Source organism: Acomys russatus, chromosome 11 (assembly GCF_903995435.1).
Source record: "Acomys russatus chromosome 11, mAcoRus1.1, whole genome shotgun sequence".
NCBI lineage: Eukaryota > Metazoa > Chordata > Mammalia > Rodentia > Muridae > Acomys > Acomys russatus.
Window position 1 is genome coordinate 13,649,803 of NC_067147.1, and position 23,582 is coordinate 13,673,384.

The 23,582-nt window shown below is 46.5% G+C and overlaps 1 protein-coding gene across 2 annotated transcripts in view; it reads right to left on the reverse strand.

The window, feature by feature from the left end:
* Nucleotides 1–23,582, reverse strand: part of Clic5 (chloride intracellular channel 5) — a 144,772-nt gene that overhangs the window by 33,281 nt on the left and 87,909 nt on the right. For both annotated transcript variants that reach the window (XM_051152920.1, XM_051152921.1), the window contains exons 2-3: nucleotides 9,020–9,129; nucleotides 4,745–4,870 (exon numbers count right to left, since the gene is read on the reverse strand). In XM_051152920.1, the coding sequence (XP_051008877.1) occupies nucleotides 4,745–4,870; nucleotides 9,020–9,129 (236 nt within the window). The remainder of the gene's footprint in view (nucleotides 1–4,744; nucleotides 4,871–9,019; nucleotides 9,130–23,582) is intronic.

The following is a 23,582-nucleotide window of genomic DNA, read 5'->3' on the forward strand; positions in this document are numbered from 1 at the left end:
TCTGGGCTATGCAGTAGTGTCTTCTACGCTACGCCCTGTAAGATCAAGATTATGGTCTTCCATGTACAGACCCGGGTGCATGTGGCAATTTCCTCCAACCCCCGAAACATTGCTTCCTGGAGCAGGGAGGGAAGATTCCAGAAGCTCAGGGAGTTCTGGGATTCACAGAGCTCCGCCCAGGGCTACCTGAGGAGAGGGATGCCCCTCAATGGAAGCTCCAGGGATACAGTGGTCCGTCGCCCAGGAGTGGTTTCCTATGTAGTTACCATGCTCGGATTGACCTTTGAGTTGCCCACATCCCTGTAAGTGATCCCAATAAACCCAAGCTCGTCTTGAGTGGAATCTTCTCACTGGCCTGCCCTGGTGCCTACCTGGGCTGAAGAGACATTTGTTCATGTTGCCTCACGCATCACATGACACTTGGGAAGCAGAATTAGAGAAGTGGTTTTGTGTTTAAATGTGTTTTAAATTTGCCAGCAACTGTGCATACATGCTTAGTGTCCATGGGCTTCTTCACACTTCCCAGTTGGTCACGCTGCTGTCATGTGACTAGATTCTAGCCAATGGAACTGTGTGCGTGTGTGTGTGGGTGTGTGTGTGTGTGTGCATGCATGTGCATGTGTGCAGGTATGCGTGTGCATGTGCATGTGCACATGCGCGTATGTGTGATGTAACTCCTCATGGTTCTGGTCCTTGAAAGCACTGTGTGTACTCTTTTTGCTTTTCTCTGCAGAAGACACCTTGGAGGCCATGTACGTACAAAGTGGAAGAGAGTCACATTATTCATGAGACTGCTTAAGTGGCAAATACCCTTGTTTTGTCAGGCCACTGTGCCTCATGTTACTACAAAAGAGCGCCACCTAGCAGCATAGACCTGAAACCAAGTCACAGACTCCAGAGCTCATACCCACGTGACACTGCATCATGTAGGGACTGCTGAAGCTTCATCTCCACCTGTCAGACGGACAAGGGAACATAACTCTACTCTCCTGCTGTAAGAGATCCATATACACTCTTTCTATGAAACATTGCACTCACAGAGCCTTGATTCTGAGCCTTGTTAACTCTCAGTGCATGGTACACCACGTGACCAATGGGCTGCTCATTTATCTGTGTGTGTGTGTGTGTGTGTGTGTGTGTGTGTGTGTATGTGTGTTTGCATGTGGCGTGTGTGGAGGTGCGTGTGAATATGGTTGTGCATGCATATGGGAGCCTGAGGCTGATGCTTAGAATCATCTTCCACCACACTGCACTTCCATCTTTCTCACTGGTTGAGGCAGGGTCTCTCAGTGAAACCCAGAGCACCCCAGTACGGCTAGTCTAGACAACCAGCTTGCTCTAGGGGATCCCCTGCCTCTACCTTCCAATGACAGAATCACAGGCAGGCCACCATGCCCACCGGATGCTAAGTGGGTTTCCAAACTCTCGCCTTCATGCTTGCAAAGTAAACTAAGTGCTGAGCCATCTCACCCTGGAATTCTTATCCCAACCTCTTTGCACTAGGATTATTTTAAAAGAGTTTCAGGCATGGGAACACCATCCCTGAAACTACTGTAGTCATGGATTTAGGGCTGAAAGGGACCTTGGAGAAGATCCTGTGTCACCCCTGCATAGACGATTAAACAAGAAGGGAGGGAGCCTTGTTTAAAGACATTCAGGACGTGCAGTTGGTTTTGAGGTTGCCATGCCTCTCAGTTCTGAATCCTGATGACTCTGGTTATGGGATGGAGACCACAGGCAAGGGCCAGATATATCTCTATAATAACTCTGCGTGACCTTCTATACATTTTTTTTTTTTTTCCCTGCACATCAACTGGGTCAGTCCACCAAAAGGAGGGTTGTTAGTCCCATTTAGAAACTACTCGAGATTTCCCGGACTCCTCATCTTGACACCAAATGTAATTACATTTTTTAAGTCTTGGGAGTTTTTGTATGTGATTTCTTCCCCTTTAAAAAACAAAACTAAGGAAGAAAAGTCTTGGCTGTCTGGCAGGTTTTTGCCAAGAGCAGCATAATAAGAAACACATGGCCTTGCAACATCAGGAAACAGGGAGTTTTGCTGCCCCCTGGAGAAGTGTAAGGCCAGGCTACACTACTCCATGGGCCTCTGGATGCAAGCCCCTCCACTTCCCAACCAGAGTTAGCGTGGGAATTGGCTAAGCTGGTGGCTTAGAGGCAGACCTGCAAGGATTCTGCGCTTGGAGCTGTGGCACCAGCTGAGTGGTATTTACTGGCCAGTAACTGTAGCCCGCACCCAACCTGATGACACAGAGGGATCTATGGACACTCTGTGGACAGCATGCTGAGCGCTGGGTGATGCTGTCATTAAGGTCCTCACTCACTCACTTTAGGACAACGCTGATGTTCGTTCCATGAGCTTGAGGACCTGCTACCTAGACGTCAGGTCACTAGCCTGGCAGCAGTGCCCTTCCTTACACCTACCACACTTAACTGAAGTCCAGAAAAGACCTGGGCAGCAAGCAGCATGCTGGAAACCAGCAGCATGAGCGGGCAGGGAGGAGAAGCTACAGTCTCCCTGCCCAGCACCGCTAGGTCCTGCTTAGACCATGGGAACTTTACAACCTGAGAAAAAGACAATGAATCTGATAATGACCTTATTCAAGAAGATGTTTTTGTTGTTGTTGTTGTTTTGTTTTGTTTTTTTAAAGTGGGAAATCTATTATCCCAGGGTCTTTTTGTCCCTTTGGTCTCATTATTGACACAGACTGAGATGGTGAGGGCTAGAAGGCTTGGCTAATCTGAGTATGTAGAACCAGGACAGAAAACGGTCTCAGAGGGGCATGTTCTTTCACAGAGGAGACCTGAGGCCATGAGCGGAGATGGGATGGGTCAAGTTGACACGTACGTCCCCAGGCAGAGGGAACAGTGTATCTATCGCATCTATCAGCTCGGCAGAAGGCCATGTAGACAGCCCTACCCTCGCTTCTTGTGCTTTCATGACCTCCTTGCCAGACTGGGTGGAAGTAGACAGTCCTCAATGGGAGGATTTGTTCCAAAGAGACAACATTGACCTCCCCAGGCAATGTCTGGATGCTGCTTGAGTGACTGAAAACAGCTTTTTTTTTTTTTTTTTTTTTTTTTTTTTTTAACGTGGGACTTGCAACTAAGTACAAGCAACAAATGAGGTTGAGTCCCAGGGGAGCAAGACGGAGTCAGCCCCCTTCAGGACACATCCATCCAAGAACCTGGCTGGTGTTCTGCACAAAGGCACATGTGGCTTCTGGCTGTGGCCTGCTGGGTGCTGTGTGTGGCTGCCCTGTTGACTGACTGAACTAACTCCCTTGTTGGAAGTATATACCCAGCTGCTTCCAATGAGCTGCAGGCAGCTTCCCCCTCAGTGTGAGAATGATCAGTCCAAACATGACGACAAAGGATGTTCTTAAGGCTGCGTGCGCCCTTGCTTAGGGCCCCACTGAAACACCATGGGGACTAGTAATTCTCCAGCAGTAAGACACCACTGGTGGTGGCCTTGGGCTGTCCCACTATGCCAGACTATAAAGCAGAGGATAGGGACAGCCCCTTCTCCCAGGTCCCAGGGCTGATGAGAGGGTGACATGACTCAAGAACTGAGTGGCTGACACCACATGGCAACATATGCTGCCAGGTAAACAAAGCTTTGAGATAAATACAGGAGGGTGATTCTACTTCCTGTGCCTGTCCCCTTACTCCTTCCCTTTGGCTGAGTTCTTCCTTCTGTCTTGCCTAAACCCCCACCCATTAGCTCCCCCTCCCCTCCCCCCGAACCTATAGCCTGTTTGTTATTGGTGCTTTGTTTTAGACAAGATCTCATGTGTCCCAGGCTAGTCTTGAACTTCCTACACTCCCAAAGAATGACTTCAAATCCTCCTGAGTCTACCTCCCGAGTTCTGAGGATACAGGCATGCCCCCATGTACTTGGTACGTGCGTCGCTGGGGGTGGAGCTCAGGGCTCCTCACATGCTGTATAAGCACCCCACCAAACAACCTAGTTACACCCTCAAACCTTTGCAGCAGCACTTCCTTGCTGCCTTTCCCAGCCCCCAGGGTAAGCTGTACAGCTGGATCTCCAAGTTCTGTGCTGAATGAAGATCTTCCCTTGGCTACCCTGCTGCACAGAGTCTGAGCCTCGCCATGTCAGCAATGCCAGTGCCAGTTTCCCACTTTAACAATGAGGTATGATTGATTCACTCTCTGGTTACGGCGTTCTACAATGAATGAGGCTATGTTCTGCCGTCTTTTTGACTATGACTCTTCTTTCCTCTTGTTTTATCAGTAGCTGCTAATCGGCCCCCATGAGAACTCTCAGCCCCTGCACCTGCCAGGCCCAGTCAGTATTTGTGTCTGTTTATCTGAGACTTGGTCAGATTTATGACTCCTGGTGTAGTTTCAGGCACCAGCTGTACCTTTCCTGGTTTGTCTTGATTTTTACATCAGCCTTTCATCTCTCCTCTGAAGAAGAGGGAGTCTGTCTCATCTCTAGGTTTTTCCAGGTATGGTGAACTACAGTCAGGTAGCGAGCCTGGTGAGAGAGAGACACAATAATCCAACCAGGGCCCCAGTTCTGTGTAGGAACTGACTGAATTCCTATGAGTAACTGGCCTCGGTGCACCTACTTTGAAACTGGGGTTTCACACGGCTGAAAAATAGAAGCCCTTGCTCCATACTAAAACAGCTTCTTGGGATGTCCGCTTTCCTACAGCTAGCCCTCTCCCTTCCCGTAGCTCTGCAGAGAATCGCTCATTACTTCTCAGGGGTTAGTGTCTCCTCCAGGAACTCTTCGATCTTGTTGACATCAGTCTTCACATCCCCGTTGAAGGTCAGGAAGGGCGGGTGCGTGCCGGGAGCGAGGTTGTGTAGATCGGCTGGCTTTCTGTGGAGAGAGTGAGACTTCAGTGATGGCGTGAACCAGGAGCCCCTCTGTTCTGAGATGCCTATGACTAATCAACCTGCCCGTAGCATAGCCAGATTTGGGGTACCGGGTGTAAGACAGTAGAAGCCGGATAGAGCTCTGCGGGCCTGTGACGTGACCGGAAGCTCATCCAGAGGAAGGAAATGGCAGATGAACCTCACGAGATGAAGCTGGGAAGAGTCGCGGTGGCTATCTAAGTTAGCTCTCAGCTTTAACTGCCCGGGGCTGTGCTCCCAAGCTCTGTCTCACTAGTGAGTGAGTCCAACAAGACACACAGTTCCAGGTTTGACAAGTTAACACACCGGGGCTGACTCAAGAGATGCTCAGGGGTGAAGGACACCTCCTGCTTATCAGAGAGCCTGAGTTTGTGTCCTAACACTCATGTCAGGAGGAACACAACTGCCAGTGATGGTAAATCCAGCTTCAGGGGATCCCATACCCACTTCTGGCCTCTACAGACAAAACAATTAATTCAGTGGATCCCAATTTTACCCTAAGAAATATCTTTGAATACCAAAATAAATAAATAAATAAATAAATAAAAATAAAAAATGTGTTGGGGACTTGTTCAACTTCAATACTCCCATTCTGACTAACATAAATTTTAATATGTGGCAACCACCATCTGACACTGGTCAGTCTCCTCCTCGACTTCACAGAATACTTTTCTTTGTCTCTACATAGGCCCTGCTGTGGGGGATCCATGAAAAAGGAAACTATTAGTTGAAAAACAAAACTATTAAAACGAGTCAATATGTTCAAAGGGCTTTATTGCTCAGTTTCACCATTGGGCCCTAGTGAAAACTTATGGGGTTAGGTCCAACAGATTGGGAAACACTGGGTAGACTGTGGCCAAGGCCTCTACATCAAGACTTATGAGCTGGGCATGCTGGCCCATCCACTCCTGCTATCTCAGCACTTGGGAGGCTGGGGCAGGAGGATTGCTACAGTTGTGAAGCCAGCTTGGGCTACAGAATGGGACATTGACTCAAAAATTAATCAATCAATCAAACAAAGAGTTTCTCACACCCACATTCAGTTCCCAACACCCACATAGCAGCTGACAGTTCACAACTGCCTATAATTCCAGTTCCTGGGAAATTGATGCCCTCTTGTGGCATCTTCAGGTACTGCATGCACATGGTGAACAGACACAAATGAAGGCAAAACACCTATCCACATAAAATAAAAATTTAAGTTAAGAAAGGAATGGTTTTAGCTGTGAAATTAGAGATCAAAAGTTTATCTGATATTGATAAAAAGCTACAAAACAATTATAAAAGTTTGTACTTTCCCTTGAACATGGGGACCAATAGGCAGCCATCCTACTGCCAGTTAATAATCCACCATAGTTCACCTTTTCTTGTTTTTAATCTTAATTTGAGCACAAACTGTTCTTAATACACGATTTTAATTTTACTAGAAATTAGTTGTTTTGTGAAGTATTTTTTAAAATCATGTTCAATATATGGAAATTGAAAATCCCCTGAGTCAGAAATGGAATCCTTTTAAACAAACCCTTGAGGGCATTTAGGAGTCAATTCCAAGGAAGCACAGTGTTTTCTAACAGGACTTGAGTAAATGCAGCACATGTTTAGGAAAGCAGATTCCTTTTATCACAGGTTTTCCGGGGACCAGTAAGACCTTGTAGATGAACAGCACTTAGCCAGCCAGTTCAACAGAAGAGAGAATGCAGGACCATCACTCCCACTAGACACGTGTGCTGAGGCAGGACGATCTCAAGTTAAAGGGCAACCTGGGCTCCAGAGCAAAGTCAAGTTCAGTCTGGGAAACTTAGCAAGATACTATATGAAAACAGAAAGTACAAAGAGAGAGCTCGGGGTACAGCAGAGCCCTAGCCTTATGTGTGTGAAGCCCTGGGCTCAGCCTCCACCCCATACAAAGCGTAACGGAAAAGGAAGGTCTCTTGGTATGTTACTCATGTTCATACTTAAATCTAGGGAAACTAAATGTCTGTGATCCTCCCACCTTTGCAGTGCCCACCAGCGATAGGCGGATGCTAAGGTCCCCATGAGCTAGACAAGGATGAAGAAATGTGGCAAACACATCCAACGGATGAACAAGTAACCAACTGAACTTTCTGGACTCAGCCCTCAGCAGTGCCTGGTGTGGTCCCCATTTGTGCTGGACAGTATGCTGACTGCCACTGAGGAGGTGGCAATTGCCTGGTGACAGCATCACATGGCTCTGATAATGCCGAGGATGTGGTGTGCTTCTGCGTCCCTTCTGCCAGGTCGTCAAAGGTGAGAGCAAGGCAAGGATTGAGGAGGGACAGGAAAGGAGAGCTGGCATGGGGGTGGGGCAGCACTGAAGAGGGAGAGAGGGGCTGAGGGCAGCAGTCTCAGGGCAGCCATGGAGTTTCCATTGCCCTGGATGTCCTCTGAGTTTGCAACGTTCCTTGTGGACGTTGGAGCAGAAAATATAAGATGGAGAAACCGAAAAGTCAACCAGAGGGGCCGAGGCTTCTGCAATGAGGCAAATTCCTGGCCTAATCACTTAGGGAGGGGACCAAAAGAATTTCAATGACATGCTGCTCCCATGTCACTCCCAACAGGCTGCTCTCCAGTCTTGTTGGAACTCCCGACAATTGAGACTGCAAGTGTTTTTAAAATCTAATTTACTTAGTGCCTTTGTTGACTCTGTGTGTCCCTCCCCTCACATAAAGAGAGGACATTCTTTGTCGGCTTCTCCTGTTTTGGAACTGACACTGGCTTGGCAAGGAAGGAAGTGCTCCCTGGTTTTATTTTAGAGCAGTTACTGTGGCTTAAAGATACAGTGTCTCGTTGCTCTGTGGATAAGGTGGTGAAGTTTTGCTTCTGGGGTCCTGGGGCTACTTTGACTGCTGGATTCTGACACCTTGGGGCCTTGCCACTTCTGGCTTCTTAAACTCAGCTGGGCATTGCCAAGAGAGTGCTAGCCAGTGGCACCCACTCCTCTCTGTATGGACCCCACCCCTTAGCATTTGGAACTAAATTTACAGAATTCCATATTTCCAGATCTGATTTGTGAATTATTTTATGGGCCTCCTTTTTCCTTTAGATCCCTGGATTGACAGCTACACGGGGGCTGGGGGGGCGGGGCAGGAGCATTGCTAAGACGGGAGGGCTGATGGGTTCCAAGTTCATGCAGCAGAGCCAAGTATAATCCTCAACGTAAACATGGCCCACCTCCCTAAACCCTCAACAGCAGGCCCATAGCTTAAGAAGGCATTACTTTATAATCATCACTGGGCAGAGGAAGAAACTGAGGCCCAGAGAAGCTCAAGGCTATTCAGTCGATCTGAAGTCATGACAGAATAAGAGATGAGTTTTCTTAGGAGTTAAGTGTTCATGTGTGTGCGCATGGTGCTGTAAATGAGGGTGCTCCTACTCAGAGGAGCAGAGTCCTGCCTCAGCAGGACTGGCTCGGATAATGTGGGAGAGAAACAGAAGGATCCAGAAGATGCCTGAGGGACTCCCCTCCCCTGCCTGAGCTCCAGCTGGGAACTCCAGCCTGCTCCCACAGGCGAGAAAGAGGACCCTGATCTCTGCGGAATAAGCTCCTCGCCTAGGCTCTGGAATGCTGCTCTTTTCCGTCATTGCGGACACCAGCTGCAAGGCAGACACGTGTTCCCTTATTGCACTAAAACCAATGACAGGCACCAGGGTCTTAGCAGCAGCCCCTCATATTTCCTGCTTGGGATGCTGGGTACTTGGGACAGGTCACCTCAGTGGGTCTGTCGCAGCTTCCTTGTATGATACAGAGTCGTGGAATGCCCCTTATGGATCACGTACTGCAGCGTTTTGCAAGAGAGAACCATCAGCAGTTACAAAGCACTGGGGCTGAAGATGCTATAAAACTGAATTAAGTGCTAAGTAATGATTATGCGTAGGGAAGCCCAGATAAGCAGCCCTTCCAGTCAGGGTAGTGACGCATGGCCTTGAGGGAGCCTCCCTTGTGGCCCAGGTAGGACCCTGAGAACAGCTCTGGGCAATGAGATGGAATCCATGCGAGGCTGCTGCCTGGGGACACAGGATGGCACTGGTCTTCTCCCACCCATCAGACTCTTGCTTGTGCTGGACAAACGCTCTAGAACACAGGGCCCCTCACCTTTTCAGATCCACAGTGGTGACATTGAACACGACTCCTTTCAGCCAGAGGATCATGAAGAGACGCTGAGAGAAAGGACAGTTGCCAATGCTTTCCCCATCGATTCCGGCCTGGAGAGGAGAAGGGCGGAAGTGTGAGTCCTGGGGCACAGACAGACAGACAGACAGACAGACAGACAGACAAAAGCATGGATGGTAACGAACACATGCTGGCCTTATAGCCACATCCCAGCTAGCTTCAGAGACCCGTTACCCATCTCCATCTCCCTAACATTTGTGCCGAAATTGTACCTTGTGCGGTCCTCATAAAATGCTGAACTGGAGTTTCCAACATGAGATGGTCTATAACCTTCTGAACCCACAGAACCTCCCGGCACCCCAGGGTCTGACACCAGCAGCATTGGAGTACCAACTTCTCCACATCCATAGGGTCACCTGACTATTGATCCCCACTGGCCAGAAGACAGCCCTTTCTGAGGGACACTCTAGTCAGGGAAGCTCTCCTTTGGCTGTGCTCAGCCAAAATATGTCCAAACTATGTTGTTTTTCCATTTCTACCTCCTTTAATCCTTGTGATAGGGACAGAAAGGATGTATAGTGGCACTTTTATATTCTGTATCATAATGGCACCCTTATATATAATCCATATTGTAGAAAGGAACCTGCATGTGCACGTTATGATAGCTTAGCATGCACGGTGTTAATGATTTGTTTGCCCAGCACAGAAGCCCTTGATGGAATACAAGATTGCTACCAGTGGAAACCAACCCGACTCAGTGTTTCAAGAAGTGCCTGTGGCCAAATATCCACAAAATAAAGGAAGAGTGCTAGGGGTGAGGAGAGAGGCCCAGGCGCCGAGTCTCATAAGCGTCGCTGGTCGCCAGACCAGAGTGCCATGACTGAATTTCAGAATGATTGGCCTCCTTTGTCCCAGCCCTTTCACCCTTTTCATCCGCTGGCTGCGGATAAGCCAGAAGGGTGATGTTTAGGATGTTAACACATTGCCTTTTCAGGCTAGCAGCTTTCCAAACAAAGCACAACTTAAAGATTCAGTTCCGAGCTCTGTAGCTGACAAGCAGTATGGCTCTGGGGCTCTTGGTCACACCTGCTCTGTAAGGATGTCATAAGAACAAAACCTTGGGCTATGACTCCACCTCCTGCAGCCCAGATAATCATCAAAGTCAGAACTTTAATCAGTATGACACTTAGTTCTGGCTATTAAATAGACTTCTGCACCAATATATCACTTATTGGTTAAAACCTCCTTTTAACCAACTGACGCTCGGTGATGGGTTGGGTGCTGGGGGAAACTGCCCTAAAGAGTTTTTATTAAAAGGTGTGTGTGTGTGTGTGTGTGTGTGTGTGTGTGTGTGTGTGTGTGTATGCATGTGCCTAGTGTCTGTGGATGTCGGAAGAGGGCATCAGGTCCATGGAGCATGAGTTGCAGATGGTTGTGAGCTGCCCAGTGTGGACTGGGAACTACACTCGGTCCTCTGGAAGAGCAGCAAAGTGCTCTGATATCCAGGCATCTCTCTAGTGCCCAATGAAAATTTTGTTTTTATTTTTTTTATTTCTTAATTTACAGGAGTTTTATTTATTTTTATTTTATTTATGCATACATGTGTATGTCCGGGTAGATGTGCCTGTGTGAGTGTTTGTGCCTATATGTGCTCAGTTGTCTCTGGAGGTCAGAAGAGGCCACTAGATCCACTCGAGCTGGAGTTACAGGTAGCTGCAAGCTGTTGGACTTGGGTGTTGGGATCTGAACTTGGGTCTTCTGGAAAAGCAACAAGCATTCTTAACCACTGAGCCACTTCTCTAGCCCCCAGGGAGAACTTTCAAAATGAATTAACTAACTTATTTGTTTATTTTACATCCTAACCACAGTTTTCCCTTCCTCCTCTCCTCCCAGTCCCTCCCCTCTCCATGCCCCTGCCTCCTCACCACCCCCCCCACACACACTCCTCCTCCATTTCCTTCAGAAACGTGGGAGAACATGAGGCCTTCAGGAGGATGTGCTACGGTTCACCAGGACCGTCAACAATAATAACACCACCACTGAGTGCTAGCATTTCCCTCACGCACCCGTCTCAAAGTCCTCCTCAATACAGCAACTATCTGAGAGGCAAGTTACCTCTCTCTACCCTGAGTGATCTGCTGAACAATAAGCTATATAGACAATTTATTCTGCGCCAGATAGAGAATAAATACAGAAAAGACCGGAAAACCAGGCAAAGTGCCCACCATGGTAGTCCCAGCAGGATTGAGCCCAGTAGTCTGGCTCCAGATTTGGTGCTCTTAACGCCTTTCCCAGAGCCTACCCTTAGGGTCAGCCAGGCTATGTCCTCACAGGGTCACAGGACCTGGGCAGTGAGATGAGGACCTTGAGGTAGGCGCAGACATCCCCTTCCAGTCCATCAGGTCAGTCAGTGCGGAATGCAGGGAGTGTTTGCTATCTTTCGTACGTTCTTGTGGTTTCAACATGTGTTGTTAATGTCTTCAGTCAAGACCAAAGCCTAATAAACAAAAGCTGCTGCCGTGGTTTGGGTGTGGAATGGACCCCGTAGGCTCATGTGTTCGAATGCCTGGCCCCCAACTGGCGGTGCTGTTGGGAAGATTGTAGAGCCTATAGGAGAGGGAGCTTTGCTGGAGGAAGTGGGTCACTGGAGGGCACACTTCACCTTTTACAGACCAGCCCCTGTCTACCAAGATGTGAGAAGCCGGGGAGTCCCAGTCTTGCCACCTGCCTCCCAACCATGATGGACTGTGATCCCTCAAACTGTGAGCCAAATAAATCCTTCCTTCTTTAAGCTGGTTTTGTCAGGTGTTTTATCATGGCAACAAGAAAAGTAACTAATATAGCTGCCAAGAGCCCATTAAAAAAAAAAATGGAAAGGATTCTGTTTTGCTCTCACAACCCTGGCAGCTCTTTGTCCACTTTCTCTTTTCTCACCAGCACAATGATCTTAGTAAGCTGTTTAAGAAATGGGTTAAATGGGGCAATCTTATGGCGATGACTTAAAGCATCACCAAGGAAGAACCAAATGGGGTTCTGCACCTTTAAGTGTGGGTTTTTTTTTTTTTTTTTTTTTTTAATCTAAAGGGGTTTTCCTGTAAAGGCACACACGTGGTATGCTAGGCTGAATATTGTTGCTCCTAAATCATCTCTACCTAGAACTGAAGAATGGGCCTTACTGGGAAATAGACTGCAGGCTCAACCAAGTTTAACATCAAATCCTCTTCCTCTTCTTTCTTGTCTTCCTCTTTATTTCCCTCTTCCTATTCTTCTTTACCCTCTTCCTCTTCCTCCTCTTCCTCTTCCTCTTTACATTCAAATTGGGAACAGACATATTTATCCTCTGTGGGTTTGTCACGTGACTAAATGGTGATATGCAGTAAGCACGTGGGATTCACTTTACAGCTAGAGTTGCTGCCATTGCAAACGCTTAGAAGAGATCCTTAGATGTCTTGGTTTATGGAATTCTAGGCTGTATTCGAGTCTCTGTGTGATGTCACAAAAACTCAGCAATGCTGGACTGGCCAGGGGAGAAAAGTTCCGGCATGATCCCACTCTCACATTTTCCATGGAGGCAGGAGGGGGGGAAGGCTCATACCACATTGGCTAGTGGTACGTTTACAAGCAGGTACATACACGCCTGTTCTCTCTGAAGCCATCATGTTGCTGTCCAGAGAAACATGCTGCATATAAACACTTTTTAAAGGAATGCAGAAACCAAACATGGGAAGAGACTGGAACCCAGGAAGATAGATGGTAAAGTTGAAGGGTCAAGTAGGGACAATGAAGCTCAGCAGAAGTCTTTGTGTTTTCTCAACATCCGGGAACTTCTGTCACAGATATTTCAGGATCCTCCACACTGTTCACTAGACCTACTTATACCTTGCAGTTCTGTGATCAAGATCGCTCAAACTGGAATTCTTCCACCTCAGAAAGACACCAAAGCACAGGAAACAAAAGAGTGATAAAAACCTACATCTCCAAGCAGATAGAACTCCTTTCCCTGTGGGCTTACTTTGAAGAAGTCTCCTCTCTTGAGCTTCCTGTGGCCATCTGGGTCCAAACAGAGAAAGCTTGCTTTCCTCTTAATTAGCCATGGTCATAATGTCTCACTCTTCTCTCTCGTCATACATTTTGTGTTGTTATTGCAAAATGCCATTGAAATTAGTTCTGAATTTGGCCATTAAGCCATTCCCCTTATACCCATGAATGGAATCTCCAATTCCTAGAATTTGCATATCAAACAAAGTCATCTTGCCATGGAACTGTTTCTTTTGCTAAGTTTGGCCCTTCAGCTCCAGGGATAGCTGAGATCCTTTAGTTCTTGTCCTCTTCCCGTCTGCTCTGTTTGGTTGTTGAGTTTAGATACTGGATTTTAACAGTCTGCACAGACTTTGGAGCAATCACAGAAGCTGTCATCCTCACCCTTAGCTGAGTTTATCCAAGTACTTCTCAGACCCAAATTCACAAACATAACATATTAAAAGCTTATGGCATGAGATCTAATGAGACTCACGAAATTTACTAAGGTCCCCTACGTCTCAGACTTCAGAAAAAAAAATCTATGCAAAATCAGTACTTAAGACTATGTCAACTAAGTATCCTCACGGCACTTGAAATTTCCACTCTAATACTCATTTTTAAAAATGCAATGCCTGGGCTCCTCTCTTGGATATGCAATTCACCTGGCCCTAACCATCACCAATTCTTGCTCACAAGTTTCCAGGCTTACCAGGGATTGAGAACTTCCACTCACTGGGAGATGTTCAAAACATGCAAGGATATCGTTGAAAGCAAATAGACAAAGAAATAAAAGAACCCATGTGAGGAGGCAGGATCAGAAGCCTTGGGTCTGGAGCATGGGTGACAGGTTGGATCAGGCACCACAATGCTCAGTCATTGCTTCTCACTACTCTTCCTGCTTCCTGCTTCCTGCTTCCTGAAGTGGCTCCTCCTCTCTCTTACCTCCCACTCCACTTCTCTACTGTTGGCCTTCACTTTCTGTTTAGCCACTTTTCTATTGTTATGATAAAGCACCATGGCCAAGGCCACAGAAAGAAGAAGGGCTCATTTAGGCTGATCTTGACCACGAAGAGCATGTTATCCACCACCCACAGTTTACACTGAGCTGGGAGTGCCCTTGAGTTGGCACTGAGAATGGGCACAGGGAAGAGATATATTGGTTAAGAGTAAGAAAGGGAGCTAGAGGCCCATGGTGCCATAAAGAGAAAGCCCGTGAGATAGGGTACAAAAGGTGACAGTCAATTCTCTGTGGCTTTGCTCGTGTCTGTGGTAGGGTCCTCACACTGGAGGAAGAAAGAGCACTGGGGTATTTGATTTTCACGGGATCACTTGCTTATAGCTCTTGACACACATACACTGGGTGATGCGGTTTGGGTCCTGTGTTCATAGTCACTTCTTCCTGAAGTCATCCTCACCCTCTGCTTTTCATGCACGGCTTCTCTTATTCTTCAAGGTTCATATGTAGATACCCACAGACCTTGAGACCTCATGGTTTCTTCCACGTTCCCACTCCAGTCCTGTCCTGTCATCAGCCCACTGTGCTCACCTTCACCCCTTGTCTGCACTGTGTTCCAGTTCCTCAAGAAAAGGGCATGTCTCATCCATCAGTGTACTCCCAGGCTTTGTTACCAAACTGGCCCAGGGTATAGACACACACCAGGCTACTGGGATCTAACCGGATTGTGGGTCCAGTTTGATGCACGTGGTTGAAGGCTCTTAGTATTATGGACAGTCAACAGCTCCAACAATAGGACTTTGTGAAAACCTTTCATATTAAAGGAAGCTGAATTTTAACTCCTTACTAAAGGAAATGTCACTGACTACCTAGGCCTATGGCCACAACGACCATAAGAGAGCTGTGCCTAGCTGTAGAAATTTGGGTCTGCTCACAATTCTCTGTTACCCCCCAGGAAGACCACCAAGCAGCCATATTTCCACAGAGATATAACCATAAAATTACCACCAGAAAATCAAGTGCTCAGCATTGCATATGGCCCACACTGGCTTGAGTTTCCCCAGCTCTTTTGCAAATGTGCTCTCTGCTCCCATAAGGACTCAAAACAGTATGGTCCTCCACAGCCTGAGTAGGGATGGGCTGTGAGTCACACTACACGGGTGCTGGGAATCTGAGTCAGGTCCTCTGTGAAAGCAGCAAATGCTCCTGGATGGTCCTCCATATGGTGAGCCATCTCCCCAACCTGTCCTTTTGATTTTCAGACCAAGCCAACTGAACCAAAGAGTTTACATGACTCTTCTAAGGCCACGGTTGCATGGAAGGGTAAGATTTTGCAGCTGACTTGAGATGGCTGAAATCCCAGTCAGAATCACTGCATGAGCTGAAGATAGGGCCATAGAAGATGCGAGTCATGGTCAGAGGAGGCTTATCTCCCAAAGGTCTATGTGTTGGAAGTTTGGCCATCAGTGTTGGAATGACAGGAGGCAGTGGGACTTGCACCAGAGGGCACAGCACTTCCCTAGCATATAAGGTCACTGCCCCTGGAAAGGATTAATCCTGGTCTTACAGAGCAAGAAGGTTGTTACATAAGGTCTTGTGCCTCTTGTGCTGTATGGTTTTTCCCAACATGGACTCCCAGCACTGTGACACCTACCATCTGCCCCGAGCAATTCGCCAGTGCTGGGTCCGTTTCGACACCATCACAGCACTGTTCCTTCTGACTTAGAGAACTGTGATCCCCAAACACCTTTTGTCCACAAAGTACATAGCCTCTTGTTTTTTTTTCTTATTATCATATCCTGTTATGATAATAAAAAAGATTGATTTAGAAAATGAACCCCTCCCCCCCCCAAAAAAAAACCTCTGAAACCTGTTGAAAGTCATACTTTAAGGCTTCCCGTGAATCTTTGTTTATCTGCCGTTTTACTCTCCTGGCATAAGAAGATGCTGAGGATATTGGAAGAACGTGAAGTTTTCAGGTGAACTAAAGACAAGAAGGCAGATGCTACTACAGCTTCTGAGTCTCAGGAGGAGGATGGGAGAGAAGCCAAGTCACCCCTCCCACTTCCGCTTCCAGGCAACTCTCTTTGAGATGGCTGAGAGAATGCATCACGGGGGCAATACTGGCAGAGAGAAAGTACTCAGCACATTAGTGGTCTCCATAGACTCCCACTCTCGCGACACATGCCTCTTTCATCCCCTCAGTCCCCAACCAGCGTAGTAAATGCCCCTTGTCTAGAGAAAGTAATTCTATGCCACCATACAATAGAGAACTGTTCCTACTGGGCCAGTGTCCCCACCGCATGAGCCCTGCTAGCTGCTTCAGTCTGAGATCCCAAAGACCTTATGCAAAGAACCAGGGTTGCCGAGGTGTGCATGATTGCATATGCCTGGAATTCCAGCTACTTAGAAAGCTAAATTCAACCTAAACCAAATAGTGAGAGTCTCAAAAGAAAACCTTTTTAAAAAGCACTGGAAGGGTAAGGACTGAGGAGATGGCTCAGTGGATAAGCTGCTTGACACACAAACATATGGGCTAGAGTTCAGGCCGCCAGGAGCCCACATAGAAGCCTGGCAGATAAGGTGGCTGCCTGTAATCCCAGCACTCAAGAGGCATAGCCCCGGGGATCTCTGGGACAAGTAGGCTAGCTAGACTTGCCGGAATGCATGACCTCCAGGCTCAGTGAGAGACCTTGACTCAGTAAATGAAATGGAAGATACCCAACCCTGACAAACACACACACACACACACACACACACACACACACACACACACACACACACACGCATGCACACACAGACATCAGGCCTCTACATGCATGCATGCACTCACGTGCACACACACAGGAACACATTGTACAAACACATACCATAGAAAGTGGGGAAAGCTGGGGGTTATAGTTCATAGGCACAGCTTTTCCCCAGCATGTGAGGCCCCAGACTTAGTCCCCAGTACAACAAAAAACCGAAACCAGCCCTTGCCATGAGGTCTTGTTTGAAGTGATCATATCTGCTGCTTTAAAAAGGGGGCTTTTATAAAATAATCTCTCGGCTCCAGACGCTGAGGCTGAGCCAGGAATTAACTCAAGGAGACTCGGTTTCATTTCACTATTTTACCTTGAAAAAAAATTCACTCGAAACTTGCACCTGACTGTGTTCCACGACCAAGCTCAGGCTGAGCTGTACTTGACAAGGAGCTGGCCTTTTGTTGGGGTCCAGGCCAAAGAGGAAAGAAGAGCCCTTTTCTAAAAGGGGAAGACTAAAGCAGGAAATGTCCTAGTCAGTGTACTCCCATGAAAAAATAAACTTACACCAAGAATTATGCAGCACACACAATCACCCAGGAAGACACAGCCTAAAAGGAAGGAAGTCAGAGTAGGGAATTTTTCTAAGACTGACTGGCAGTATTAAACACTCCCGGAAGTTATGAGAGACACGCCTTCCTTCTGCTCTCTGACTGGCACTGGCTGGTCCTGCTTACCCTACAAGATAAATGTGCCTCAGTCTGGCCTTGTACTTCCTTGCCTCTGAAGTGAGGGATGTGAGAGTAATGCTTCACTCTACGATTCCTCACTTTCCTGCGCCTCGCCCTCCTGTGCCCTCTACACGGTTCGTTTGCTATAGATATTGTCCGTGAAAAGATCAGAAGGGAGCATGGCTTGTGAATGGTCCTAACAAGCTCTTTGCCTGAAGTCTCAGAATAAAAGCTGCAAGTAGCCATTGTAATGATTCAAAATGGGCTGGGGAAATAGCGCAGTTGGTGAAATGCTTGCCTGGTGAACAAGAGGATGTGAGCTCAAGTCTCAGAATCCACGTGTAAAAGGACCTGGTGTGATGGAATGCACTCGGAATTCCAGCTGGGAAGTCTGACACAGATGGCTAGCTGGAGCTCACTGGCTTAGCCTACTTAGCAAGTTCTAGGTCAGTGAGAGTGACTGTTTTTTAAAAATGTTTAAATAAAAATCAAAACCAACCAACCAACAAACAAAAAAAGCAAAACAAAACCAAAACCAAAAAACACAACAACTAAGGTGAAAGGTGCCTGAAGGACAGCAGAGATGGTCCTCTGACCTCCTCATGCACATTAAGGCGCACACACACACACACACACACACACACACACACACACACACACACACACAGGCATAAAACAGCACCCAAGGGTTGACTGAAAAATAAGGAAGGCATAGGACGTGTTCCTCCATCTCCTGGGTCCTTTTTTTTTTGAAGTCTTAACAATTTGGTATGCTACCTCCAGCGTATTTCCGTCTCACAATTTCTATAAAACCTTATTTTGGTTCGGGCACCTGTGCCTGTTTGCTTTCTTATTGCTGTGATAAACAGTGACCAAAACTGCCTTTGGGCGAGGGGAGAGGGCTTACTTGGCTTACAGGTTACAGGCCATCAAGGGAAGCCAATGCAGGGAGCTGGAGGCAGGACCTGAAGCAGAGCTCACAGAGGAATGCCACTCCTGGCTCTCTTCCCTTATCTTCCTATACCATTGCTGCCTACGGATGGTACCACCCACAGTGGACTGTGCCCTTCTACATCTCAGTGAAGAAAATACTTCATGCTCTACAAGCATGCCTTTGAGCTTCCCTGTTCCTGGGTATGTGTAGGTAGGTGTTGAGTTGACAAAAAACAACTATGACAGCCTCCTGGTAGACACATTCTGAGAGCGAGTCCCTCTCATGAGCCATCTGGGTTGTTAGAGGTTGTGAAAATCCATTCCCAGCCCAGTTCAAAAGTTTCCTTAACTATCGACCATCATCAATGCAGACCATGTATGTTTCCATCTTGTTGGAAAGGACCATGTATTGTAATCATACATGCTTGTGAGAAACTGTATTGCAGCCATCGGCTCCCCAGCTCTTCAAGCCCTCTGAGCTCTCTGTAAGGCAGGCCAACCCCGAGTCCCTTTACTTGAAAGAAACAGCTAAGGAAGGAAGCCCGCTATTGTTGGCCTATGTTTAGAACGGATGATGTGGAGATAACCTTTGAGATTTCAGAGCCTCCAGATCCTATGTTATGATCAGCTCTTTCCAAATATATCTCGATAAAAGAACAGGAAAAAAACCCAAAAAAACAAAAAAACCCAACCTTCCAACTTGTGGCTCATCTCCCAGCCATTTGAAGAGACTTCCGGAAGTAATGATCTAGGGAATGACCCGGGGCACCAACTGGGATCAGTAAGAAAGAAAGTGAGTGTGATTCGGTGATTACAAGTTCTATTTATAACACTGACCTCCCATGGAGTCCAGGCAGACATTTCTGCACTGATGGCTCTACTGAACAGTGAAAGGGAAAATGAGACCAAACCCCAACAAAAGGCATAGGTTCTCCTTACATCTTTCTAATCAGCCCTGACTGTGTCTTTACTGGGATTCCTTTCTGCTACGTCATAAGACGGATCCTGTTTGATTTTTCTCTTCTCCGGCGGCAATATGCTTCAGGAACAGGCATATCCTTTCTAGCTGTTCAAAAAGTGCCCAGCACGCAAAGATCACAGCATCAGAGAGAGAGAGAGAGAGATCAAGGGGCCAGCAAGAAACCAGGCCACGGGATCAGATTTAAGAGTGCATATCATCAGCCAGGGCCTTTCCTCCATCATACTTGCAGTAAGATCATCTCTCTGCCCTTACACCTGAGAATTGTTTCTTTTTAAAGATAGTTTGAATTGACATCAGTATTTCCTCCCTAATGTGTTATTAGTTATAATGGGAATAGCTGCCCATGGCATCCCAAGTTTTCTGAGAAGACAGTGTGATTGCCAGTATCCTAAAAGAGTGAGCTACAATCACCAAACTTACAACCCCCATAATTAGTCTCCCTATCAATGGAGTGCAGTTGTAGCTACAACACAGTGCCCTACAGCTTGGTAGTTTCCTTAAGGAAACACACACACCACCACCACCACTATACCCCTCAGCTGAGTCCCGTTGACAGCTTTCTCTTTCTCACCTGGACCTTCCAGTATAGGCCCTTTTTGAGGGAATTCTAGGCTGTCTCCAGCCTTGCTACTCAAGGTATCTCCACAGGCTAACAATGCCAGCTCCTAGGAGCTTCTTAGAAAGGCAAATTCTTTTTTGTTGTTGTTGTTGTTTTTTTGGTTTTGTTTGTTTGTTTTTTTCGGACAGGGTTTCTCTGTGTATCCTTGGCTGTCCTGGACTCACTTTGTAGACCAGGCTGGCCTCGAACTCACAGCGATCCGCCTGCCTCTGCCTCCCGAGTGCTGGGATTAAAGGCGTGCGCCACCACGCCTGGCTAGAAAGGCAAATACTTAAGCCGGCCTTAGAATCTTTACCAAGGTCTCCAGGTGCCTCTGAGTGTTCAGTAGACAAAGAGTTCAATATAATATGATCACAATGTAATGGGCCGGTCAGTGATACCAAGCTTTGCTCTTTTAATTTCAAAAGTAAATCCTTACACATTTAGATTTCATATACCTCCTGTTTAGGGGAAAATAAATCTCCACTCTTGTATGGAGTAATCTGGCCCCAGTAGGGTCTCAAAATGTCAGTGAATCTCAGCCAAATTTCCATACCTCCTCGGTGGGGGAAGGGAGTCTGTGGGCAAAAGACAATGATGCCAGTGGCTGAAAGCAAACACTGAACTTGCAACTGGAGATCTGATTAAATAATTCATTGAAATTCCAGGACTTGGCCTATCTGTTAGGAGTCAGCCATTCTAAGAGTCACAGAGAGTGTTCATGCTGGGCAGGCTCCACCCCAAGCCCACCAAGTCACCTGCCTCTTTACCTGTGGTATCAGCCAGATGTTGGAGCCGTGATTGAGGGTTAATTTGTGGACATCTGACATGTGCTGGTTTTAGAATGAGGCTGTAAGATGGGGTCACACTGGCAGTTCATGCTGTCTGTCACTAGACAGCATAGTGGCCAGGCCTCTTGTCTACAAGTCTACAAGCCCTAGTACAGAGAGAACCTATATGCTGCAGAAAAAGCAAGAGTGCCAACATATTGCAGCTAACTCATTTTGTCTTAGGAATTCTCTGTCCTAGGGTGTCTACTTGTATAATCAAGAACAAGATTTTCTTTACCAAACAATATCCATATAATCTGTATCTATATTATACCCTATATATAAAATTTCCTTATATCTTCAAATGCAATATAGTAAAAATATCATGTCTCAGTAGCAGAATAGTGTTATAATCCAATAGGGACACATGATAGAATAACACACAGCTATTAAGTCAGAATGAGATATATTCTTATGTATCATTCTACAGGAAGCTTCATGATCACAGAAAAAGGCAAGTCACAAAGGGACATGAATGGTATGATTGCTTTTTATTTTTCCAGCACTGAGGACCGAACCCAGGGCCTTGAGCTTGCTAAGCAAGCACTCTACCACTGAGCTAAATCCCCAACCCCATGATTGCATTTTTATTTTAATATAGGGCCCTGCTTGTGTTCATGAGTGGGGGAGGTGGGGCAGGGAACAAGGCAGTTCCTGGTGCTGATAACATCAGTCGTTTCTTCTTCCTCCTCCTCCTTCTCTTCTTCTTCCTCCTCTTCTTTTCCTCCTCCTATTCCTCCTTTTCTTCCTCCTCTTCTCCTATTCCTCTCCCTTCTCCTTCTCTTCTTTCTCCACATTTTCCCCTTCTTTTTCTTTTGAGACAGATCATCTTGTACCCCTGGCTGGCCTTGAATTCATTATGTATCCAATAATAACCTTGAACTTCTGATCCTCTTGTCTCAAGCTCCAGAATGGTAGAATTATAGGCATGTGCCATCGTGCTGAGTTTTACACTGCTGAGGATCAAGTCCAGGGTTTTGTACAAGCGCTTGCTAGTCAAGCGCTCTCCCAGCTGAGCTGTAGTCCAAGCCCCCACATCAATATCACTAAGAGAGCAACGGAGGGGCCTGAAAGCAGAGTCTTGAATGTTACTGTTGTTGTCTATATAGTTTCAGAAAGGACAGTATCTGAAACCCTTAGAGCAGATATATTTCAAAGCCAAATACTTTGGAGTGTAAAAATTATATATGCAGGATGTATGCCTGTATACATAGCCCTAACCCATACTCAGCAGATTAGAGACATTTTGATAAAATAGAAGAAACTGAAGATTAATAAAGCTCTTAAAATGATGCCTTGTGGCTTCTGCTATTATACATGAAATAGAAGCAAAGCATCTCTATCAAAGTTAAGTGCAGGTTGCATCAGGTCACCAGGGGACATCCAGAGTTTATTAAGATGGCACCCACACATGTATTTATCTCCACCTAAAAGTATCTCCCAAGTTTCTATGAATCTAATTATCTCCAATTACAAAAATTAAGCCAACATTTTAACTGTCAATCTCCTAGGTGCAAATGCAATAAAACTGGTTGTCACCTCAAGGACCGTCACCTCTCTCTGTGACACGCAGGTACAGTACTCAGTGTCTGTCCTTGCTTGGAAAGTTGACAGAGAAACCAGGAAGTGCTGCTGTACTGGGTAAACGTGTGATGTGCGCTGTAACTGGCCCATCTCTCTGCGTTGTGCAGGTGGATGAACAGGCCCCAAGTTTCACAAAAGGACTGCTGAAAATGCTTCAAGCCATGAGTCAAAAGGCAGGATCTATGGTATCTGCTCATCTTTGGATCTGACACCTACTCTGGCCATCACTCTGAGGGACAGCAAGTCTCTAAATGCCTTATGGGAAAATGAAGCTTTTAGTGATAATAATAACAATAATATAGATGCTTTTCAACTCAACAGGGTTTGACTTTATGACGGTAAGAAACTATATTTCTTCATGACACATCACTGTTCACTTTGGTACAACATTCTGTAGGTTGCATGATGTATTTTATATATATTCTGAAATAGGCTTCGAGTTAGATAATTTTGCTAAGTTGTAGGTTAATATGAATTCTGAGTGCACTGAAAGTAGGCTAAGTTAAACTAAGCTATGATATGATGTTCGATAGCTTAGGAATATTGCATGCACTTTGACTTAAAATGGGTTTATGGTCATAATTTAAGGAGAATGGACTGGGAGCCCCAGCATGCCCATGGAACAGTGTCACTACTGAGTGTGACATTGGGAAGTTGTCACTTTGTTCTCACTATTCCTCTCTGGGTGCTTTTTGTCTGTTTCTTTGTTTGTTACACATATAGAGTGACTTATCAGTGTGCCCCAGAATTAAGAAGAGCTAGGACTTTTAAGGTTAAAACTGGGAAAGTCTGGCAAACAAGAATGGGTTGGCTACCCTATGTGATGTTTAATCTTCACTGTCAACTTGACAGCATGTAGCATCACCTAGGAGTCCAGGCTAAAGCGCATCCCTGATGTCTCCAATGGACTAGGGCCCTGAACTGAACAAAAGAAGGAAAGAAAGAAAGAGTGGGAGCTAAGCACTGGCATTTCCCTCTCTCTGCTTCCCGACTGAGGGTGTGGAGAATGAGCTTTCTCACTGCCTATTACAAGAGTGAGGGCCACGTGATCACCATAACTGTATCCCCACAAACAGTGAGCCACTATAAGCCCTTCCTTTAAAAAAAATTGCCAGGTGTTTTCTCACAGCAACAAGAAAATAAACTCTAATAGCCTATGTGTTTACAT